General features: G+C 42.7%; 1 protein-coding gene across 2 annotated transcripts in view; it reads left to right on the top strand.

The window, feature by feature from the left end:
* MRPS27 (mitochondrial ribosomal protein S27) overlaps positions 1–8,930 on the top strand; it is an 83,612-nt gene that overhangs the window by 71,910 nt on the left and 2,772 nt on the right. For both annotated transcript variants that reach the window (XM_034656341.1, XM_002921340.4), the window contains exons 8-10: positions 3,371–3,473; positions 5,595–5,737; positions 7,593–7,763. In XM_034656341.1, the coding sequence (XP_034512232.1) occupies positions 3,371–3,473; positions 5,595–5,737; positions 7,593–7,763 (417 nt within the window). The remainder of the gene's footprint in view (positions 1–3,370; positions 3,474–5,594; positions 5,738–7,592; positions 7,764–8,930) is intronic.

Raw genomic sequence — 8,930 nt, 5'->3', positions numbered from 1 at the left:
AAAGAAATAGTACCTACTTTACACCAGGCTGCATTCTTGGTGTCTTAAATTTATTAATGCATTTAATCCTCACAATTCTATGTGGATGAGAAGACTGGAGCACAGAGATGTTGCGTAATAGCTGCCTGGCTAATAGGGGACAAAGCCACCTGGGGAAGCCTGGCAGCCTGGCCCTGCAGTCTACCCCTCAACTTCACATGTAACAACAAAAAATACTAGTTTGAGTAGGAACTGAAAAGGACATCTAATCCAGCTCACATTCAAAAGAATTTATGGTGTGTTTTGCTTTTCTAAAATGGGGGTCATAGCCTATGGCATACCTCACATTCATTAAATTTATATTGGGCAATGACTGCCTTCCATACATTGCCAAGTACTAGTTATACAATAGTAAACAAACATTCCCTGCTTCCAGCCAAAGAACAATACAGGCATTCAAAGCAAAACAAAACAAATACATGAATATAAAACTATAACTACAATGAGCACTAAAGACCTCTCTTATGACAAGTGTATATTTCAGGGAGTTTTTGTTTGTATTCTAAACTTACGTTAGGAATGGCTTCTTTGAGTAAATATTTCTTGAGTTAGTATTTGAAAGATGAATAGGAATTAACTGGCTGAAGAGAGGAAGAACAATCCAAGAAGAGGAATTAACACATGCAAAAGCCCTGTGGGAGAAAGAACGTGGTGAGCAGAAAGGGGCTGGAAGAGGATTGGAAGACAGTGTAGATGCAGCAGAGAATGGTAGGAAGGATGTGGGGTGAAGTAAGGTTGGAGAATGTAAGTCATGCTAAGCTGTGTTTGTGCATCCTAAAAATAGTGAGCAGCCATTGAAATGTTTTAAGCGGAAGGGGTAACATGGTCTGGTTTGTGTTTTGAAAAGATGCATCTGGCTGTAATGTGGGTAAGAGATCAGATTGGGGCCATGATGGCTTATGGTCAGGGTGCTTGGGAGACTACCATGGTTGTCTGAGCAAGAGGTAGTGGTAACCTGGGGGGGCAGAATGTCTGGAGTTAGGAGTAGTAGCCAGTGAACATATTTGGGAGGCAGATAACACGATGGGAGACTGTACGTGGAGGCAGGGACATACAGGTGAAATCTTTCCTCCTCAGTTTTTGACTCGTGTGTCTGGATGGAAAGGTTGCCATGTGTTTGTAAAGGCAACTCTAGAAAAAGACTGGGTTTTATGAGGAAAATCAGTAATTTGGCTAAGAACTTGTTGCATTTTGAAATGCCTTTCAGACAACCAAGAGATTTCATGAGAGAAATTGGGATCTTCCTGGAAAAATCTGGACTGGAGATATAATTTATACATCTAGGGTGTAAATTTCTACAGATGAGCCATAGAGCAGAAAGGGAAATCAGGAATGCTTTGGGTCCCAAAAACCACAGAAGGAGAGTGGTTTACAGTTTAGAATGCTTCTGAGAGGATAGGTAAGGTGAGGACTTTAAAAAAGTTCATTGAATTTAGTGGCCTGAAGGCACTAAATTGTAACCTGTGTCTCCATAGAATAATGGAGGAGGAAAGGAAATTGGAGTGTATTGTGGAGTGAGTTAAAGGTGCAGAAAGGAGACAGCTGGTGTAGGCGAGTGCTTTGGGTTATCTAGCAGTGAAGGGGAGCGGAGAGGGGAGTGGGAGAATGAGGATGGCTTTGCATTAATGGGAAAGGCACAGCACAAGGTGGGAGAACCTTGTGGACCCTGATGCAATAGCACCTGATTTTGTCCATAGTAGTGCGTAGAATAGAAGCTGCAGGTTTGGGAGAGACCTGATCTCTTACGTTAACACATAAATAGCTTCTCATATAAGCGTCTGTGGTTGTATTATTCTCAGAGAATCATCAAAAAAATGTGTAAGACATTCATTTGTTTGTTTTCATCCATCTTTTTAAAAGTCCCTTCAGAAGTGTCATTGTTCTGGCCAGCATCACTGCCCCGGCTCAATTCGTAGAGCAGCAAGGATACCGCTCTTCTGGCTTTTTGCCCTATTGCATTTTGATACTATAGGTCGTTTTTCCCTAAAGAAAAGAAAAAAGTTTAAGACTTCCTATTTATTATTCACTGGGTCCCTTTTCATGCAGTTTATGTGGGGGAAAATCAAACCTTAGGGTGATTTGCTTTTGAAAGTGAAATGCCCCGGTCCTCAATTACCAGCTCTTTTACTTATCTGTACTACACAAGTGCCTGGGGAGGCTTTGTTTTTCTCCCAAGATCTTTGCTTTTTTCAAAGGTTTAGAAAACCCTTAAGAAATTCCACTTGTACTGCACAAAGGCCATTCCCAGTAAGGAGGTTTGGATGCCCATTAACACCTGGGGTGCCTCCCTTATACCTTGCTAGGATTGTAGCCTGTATGCCTCATTCATTCTCTGCTTCCTCTCCGACCTCTGACTGCAGAGACCAGTGCAGGGCATTCGGAGCTTTGTTCTTTATTTTCAAGCCCGAACAAGAGCTCTGGCCAATGTGTACTCATAGGGCACCAAGAAGATCACAGCTCATTGTCCGGGGAGCTGCCAAGGCTGTCCCCTGAGCCTAGCGTTTACGGCACGCCCCCATCGTTGCTATTACTACTCTGCAGCAGGCTTAGCAGAGCTTGTATTTTTGCCCCTTTTCCCCCAAGTCCCAAAAGGCTCCAATTTTACTGAAATGTAATTTTGCACCCTGGGTTGAAAGAAATGATCACTAAGTGTTTCAGATTGTCCAATTTATTTTTAAGAGGCACAAATCTATCTAAAAGCAACCTAATAGTTGTATTTATTTTTACACTGTGAAGTAAAAGGAGTCTTATCATTGCTGAATTGTTTAAAATTCAAAAGCTTGCCCCAGCATGTCGTAGCAATGTGAGTGGATATTGGGCTGACAGCATGTGTGATCTTTATTGATTGTCTCAAGGCAGTGTTGGTCCAGAGTGTGCTCTTTATTTTTGTTTTTGTTTTTTTTTTTGCTTTTCTGATTGCAAAAGGAACTCTTATTCATTGCCAAAAATGTGGAAAATAATGAAAAGTGTAAGGAAAAAAATAAAATTGCTCAATATTTCCAGAAATCCATTAACAGAAAGTGTTTCTTTTCTATATCAGTCATTAAACATAAATATGTTTTATTTATAAAATTAGGATTATAATGCACCTATAGCCTTGTTATTTTGCNCCTCTCTCGCTGGCTGTCTCTATCTCTGTCAAATAAATAAATAAAATCTTTAAAAAAAAAAAAAAAGGATTATAATGCACCTATAGCCTTGTTATTTTGCTTTTTTTTTTTAACTAATACTACAACATGTTTTTCCCCCTATTAAAAATCATTAAAAATCAAATTTTTGCATAAAGCATTCTTTGCTTGGCTGGACCATGATCTGTTTTATTCTGTTGCAGTGGGAAGAGGAGAGGAACCTCGGTGCATCCCTATTACTCCCAGGCCTAAAGCAAAAGAACTCGGTGGGGTTGAGTTCCCAGTTGTATGGCTATGCACTTCTTGGTAAGCTAAGCGATCCTTACAAATATTGTTCTTCGTGGATAGAACTGATGCATTCTTCTACTTTGTAATAAATTTCTAATTTGATTTCAATGTACCAGTGAAATTCCAATACAACTTTCATTTTTAGACATAAAAATAGACCTTGATAGCCTTATAGTTTTGGGATAATACCTTAAGAGCCAGTAAAGAGGGTCCTAAAACCTGTTACTTACCGGCAAGGTAAAAACTAGTTCTGGTGGCTTTGGATTATATTTAGTGGTAATCAGTGTGAGGAAGGGATAAAAAAAGTTCTGGCCCTCTTTTGGGAGAACCAGCCAGCAAAAACTTTCCCAGTACTAACAAAGATTGTTGTGTCTCTTTTAGACCTAAAGTCCAGGAGGAAAGAAATTAAGAGCTAGGGCTGAACTCATATCCTTGATATTGTTTTCAAGTGAGTGAAGGGAGGGACACTCAGAGAGTACATCTAGTAGCACTTTGGGAAAGCAGAGAGACTCATTGGTACAATGTGACTGTTCCGTGCTGGGGGATGGTTGCTTAACTGTGATGCCCTGATCGCATTGAAAGTCAGGTCAAGAGGACGAAGCCTCGGAATGTCGGTTGTGTGGAATCAGGGCAAATAGCATCCAACCTGAGTGTGCATAAAATGTGTCCTCATTTACAGAGGTCTGTTAAATGCATGTTGTTCCACCGTTGTTCCATTCTCTAAGTAGGCAGGCATTTCAGAAGGCACCTTCTCTTGACCGTACACTGCTTTGACCTACCTTTGTTTTATGAAAATCATCAAAGTTTTAGCAGTTTTGAAATTGATCTTCACCAACAAAATGTGATGTGGCCTTCTTGGATACTGATTCTGATATAGACTGATGGAGGGAGAGGAATTTCAGAGTTCATCCGCTGGCTATTAGACTAGCCAGAATTGACCACTCCTTTTAAAAACCGTTTTCTCCTTATATGCCATCTACTTTCTTGCTATTGACTTACATGTTGTGGCTTTGCCTTCAGGTGAACATTCAGGACTATTAGACTGCACGAATTGTCGAGGGAGTTGTCAGGGCTAAGAAAACGTACGCTGTCACTGCTGTTTCTGCAAAGAGGCCCTGGTGCTTTGGAACTGGCAGGCGTCAGATCAAAAGCTCTTTGCTCTCACCATGTTATGTGCTATGCAGCCTCACTCAACCCCAATGGAAGCAGCTTCCCAGAATGTGACTGCAGTCTAGTCCCAAGCATCTTAAAAGTCTAAAATTAGCTGCCACCTGATAAGCTTTGTCTGTTTATGTCCTACTACAGCCTCCCCAAATCCTCCTTCCCAGGAAAGATAAGTGAAGGTGGCTTTAAGACCTGGCAGCTCAAGGTGACTTTGGCCGTTAGTGCAGAGAGGGCTTCTGTTCCATAGGAACACAGAGATAGCCCCTCGGCCCACCCAAGGACCCTGCTGTCTAGTGTCCACATCTTGAGCTCCAGCTGTGATGGTTAGAGGTATGAAGGAAAACATTCATGTCCAAAGATCTGAAAAGGATAATGAAAACTTTATGATTTAAGTGCTGAAGAAGCTCAAATAAAGGAAAGAAGAATAAAATGAGATTTTTTTTTTCGTAAGGACAGTTGATGGGGTGTTCTGGAGCATTTTGAAAAATGTCAAACATTTGCTGGCAGGGAAAGTTGTCATATGTTGACAAGATTTCCAATGTAGGAGAATTGTGGGATTTCTTTTTCTGAGGAAGATTTTGTTCTTGAAACAAAAATAGTATTTCAGTTGTTTGACTCGTTTTATAAGGGTAGTTATACTTAAAGAGACAGCTATATCAACCTCGCTCAATTTCCCTCAGCCCTATGATTCATACATCCTTCCGATAATTTCCACCAGCCCAAATGAAAAAGAAGAAAAGCATATTCGTACAAGTTTGTATTAAAAAACAAGTTCAGTGAATTTCACCATATTCTTCATCATCCATCTGAAATGGCACCAAGTCGCTGGATGGGATGAGGCTCTTGGTACCAATGTGAAATGATTTCCATTTCTAGAGCTGCCAGGTTCATGTTCACTTGTGCTTTCAAGTCCTCAATCTCAAACATAGTGGGAAGCCATGGATGAAGCTTCTTCGTTGTTCTTTTTGGCCACAGGAAAGGTGGAGCTGCAGCGAGGGCTGCGGGCTGTGTACCATAACATGCCTCTGCTGTGGCAACCTGGCTACCTTGACAGAGCCCTTCAAGTGATGGAGAAGGTGGCTTTGTCCCCGGAGGATGGGAAGCTGTGTGCAGAAGCGGTACGTCTCTCGGCCCTAAGTCAGTGTGCTTTAGCCATCTCCTGTTCCTTGTCGGCCGGCCTGTGAATTTGTTTGTGTTGTCTTCCCCCTCCCCCTACTTTCTGTACTTCTGTAGAATCATGTATTCATCCAGTTGAAAAGGAATGAAAAACCACACACATTCTCAGTGTTACTGACAAAAAGTAATAGAGAATAAGATGAATGTTGATTCTATAGCTCGCTATCTAGGAGGAAAACTACCCCTCTCCCCTGAAATTGAAACTGAGCTCAATAAAATACTGCCCACTCCCCTAGTAAAATCTCAATGGGAGCTCAAAAGAAGTTAGTCTTTCCTTTTTAATTTTTGGCATTTCTGTGCCCTTTAGTCCTGGGAGACTACATGGCAATCATATTCACCCATAAAAACCTTCAAGAAATGAACCTGGGGACTAGAGATGGTACAGCCTTGTTTTGCTTCCATTAAACCATTCTGTGGTGAAAGCATGGTGCTGGGGCAATGTGGATCAGATGTTCCTCTCAGAGTTCTAAGGGGTTCACTTTGCCTGGACTAGGCAGCTGTCTTCCTACCAGCCCCAGTGTGCATCTGTCCGTCACCAAGGACTCTTGACGCTATGAAGCCACTAGACTTAGCTCAGGCTACAGGGAATGTAGCGTCTTAGAGCCACATGAAAGCCTTATGCCTTATAGACAACCAGTGTCCACTCTTATCCAAGCAGCTTATGTCATAAGAGGGAGGCCTAGATGGGTGTTGGTTGTTGCATTACCAGGATGTAAAAGTTAACTTTGAGCTCATTTTTGGTATTGTCTTGACCCCAATCACTAGAACTCAGTCCTTGGCTTCATTTTAGTCGTGAGATGTGCATGTCTGGTGCCTGTACTGACCAGATATTAATGTCTAGTGAATCATCATGTTCTTTGGCAGACTTTGGGAACAGAACATACACATTCCTAAACATGTATTCATATTTAACCCTACTATAGTCAGTGCTAGTGATCAAAAACACAATATTATATATAAATCCTTTGCCAGGGAAATAGTCCTTCCAATCTGAGCCAGATTTGCATTCTCTGTGATCTGTCTTAATAGGAATGTGATTCAGATGTCAGCAAGAATGGAATATATGTTGGGTTTGGGCATAAGGTATTAATGGCATTAAAGGGCATTATCTGGATTTTTGTCCTAAGGCTACATGGTCAGAATTAATTGGTATCCAAGGAGGTGCTAGTGCTGGCCTTGAGGTTGTAGAATCGTTTGACGATTAGGCTCTCTGGGTCGAGGGAAGGTGTGCCCCAAAGTGAATGTGGTGGGGGAGAGAAGCCAAAACAAAAAGAAACCCTCTGTTTTACAATTTACTTACTTCGTAAGTCCCAACTGTCACCTTGGTAAACTGCACTCACATGTGCCTGTCAGGTCTCTGTCAGCAGCTATGTGGGTTGTGCGGCTCCCTCATTTATAGATGAATAAAGGCGTGGTGGTTCTCTCCTTCTCCCAATTCCAAACTGGTTGAAGAAGACGGCATGGAAGAGGGAATACTTTGAGGCCCCATCGAACATAATTCTTGGATCTCTCCCTGGTTGACTAAAAGTGAAATCCGCTGCCGCGGTGCTGATCGGTGCACAGATGATTCTGAGCTTGCTTGTTTGCACCATGTGTTTTGTGCCAGGTTGTCCCTGCCATCCGCTGGGGGACTTCTGACGTAAAATCGGATAACCACGTCTCTCTCCGATAATTTTATAAGAGAAGGAGTTCACGAGTTTGCAGATCCCAGTTGTCCTTCCTTTCCCTTACCCAGCCGCTCTTCGAGGTGTGTTTCTGGGCCCCAGGATGTTAGTCCTGCCCCTTTCCCTTCCACAGCTGGGTGTGCTGGACGGAACGCTGAAGGCTCTGACTGCTCCGGCCCCCGTGGCTTCAGACGAACAGCCCCAAGAAGGGGAAGACAGCCGGGCCTCAGAAGACATTGTGGAGCAGCTGGACGTGGAGGAGACGGAGCAGTCCAAGCTTCCCCGGTACCTGGAACGGTTTAAGGTGCGTCGTAACGGAACTGAGTCCCTCTCCACTGGGCCTTAAACATGCTTCTTGGCCATGGTGACAGACAGGCAGTCCTTTCATGCATCACTGTCACACACACAGGCATGAGAAACTGACATTGCAAATGAGGCTTCAAACAGGAAGCGGTCTTAAAAGAAACAAATGGAATTTTTATGTTCCTTTTTGTACGTGGGCTAATCGGTCCCAGTTTTGTTCACTGGGGCAGCATGTCATTATGCACTCATCCCTGATGTGTCTGATAGGTGAGTACTAGCTTGCCCCCTCGGAGCAGTCACCTGACTCCAACCCCAGGTGGAAAGGATCTGGTCATTTCTCTATATTGCACTCATGTGCTTGGTAACCTGGAAACCCAAGTGGAAATTAGCCACATTCGAGTACGATGATCAGATGCAGGCATCTTCTGTCGCTCGGCTTTGTGTCATGCTCTCGGGCCGTTTGAATACGTTTTTGGACTGCATGCAAGATGTGAACAAGTTTCCACTGTTTCTTTTCCAAACAGTCCTGAGTGCTCAAGCTGCCTTTGGTAGCTTTCAACTGCATGCCCCAAAATACTCTGTGATCCGCGTGAGGGAAGAAGAGCTGTTTGCAGGTTGACCCTTGGCCTTTGCTTTGCTTTGTTTCTTGTCTATGTAGTGCAAAGAGAAAAATATGCTGCCTAAGAATTCTTTGTATGAACTTTCCCATCCATGCCAACTGACCTCATGTATCATTTTGGGGCAGAGAGGTGTCATTTTGCCTGATGCTGACATGTAGATCTGTTCGGTAATGCTAGGGAACCAGCTATGGGATGCCTCGGTCCCCGTGTTCTAAGGGCTCTTCTGTACTTGCAGCTGCTGTTCCTCCTGCTAATTCTGTAAAGTCATTTTTCAAGGTCCCTCTTCTAGAATTTGAAAACTGAGAAAGGTTGATCGATGTAGGTACACAGAGAATTGGCGGTTAAGAATTTATATACTTACCTGTTCCTCTTAACTTTGCAGATTAGGAAAGGCTAAAAAACAAACAAAAAATACTGCTACAACACTCCTAAAGATGACTACTTCTTCCTCTTGTTATATGTTTCATCTCAGAGATTAGAAATCTGTCCTACAGTAAATTCTCAGTCCTTATTCTTCTACACATGCATTTTTTTCGAAAATCAGAAAA

Source organism: Ailuropoda melanoleuca, chromosome 3 (genome assembly GCF_002007445.2).
Source record: "Ailuropoda melanoleuca isolate Jingjing chromosome 3, ASM200744v2, whole genome shotgun sequence".
Taxonomy (NCBI): domain Eukaryota; kingdom Metazoa; phylum Chordata; class Mammalia; order Carnivora; family Ursidae; genus Ailuropoda; species Ailuropoda melanoleuca.
This window is presented reverse-complemented; position numbering and strand designations above follow the sequence as displayed.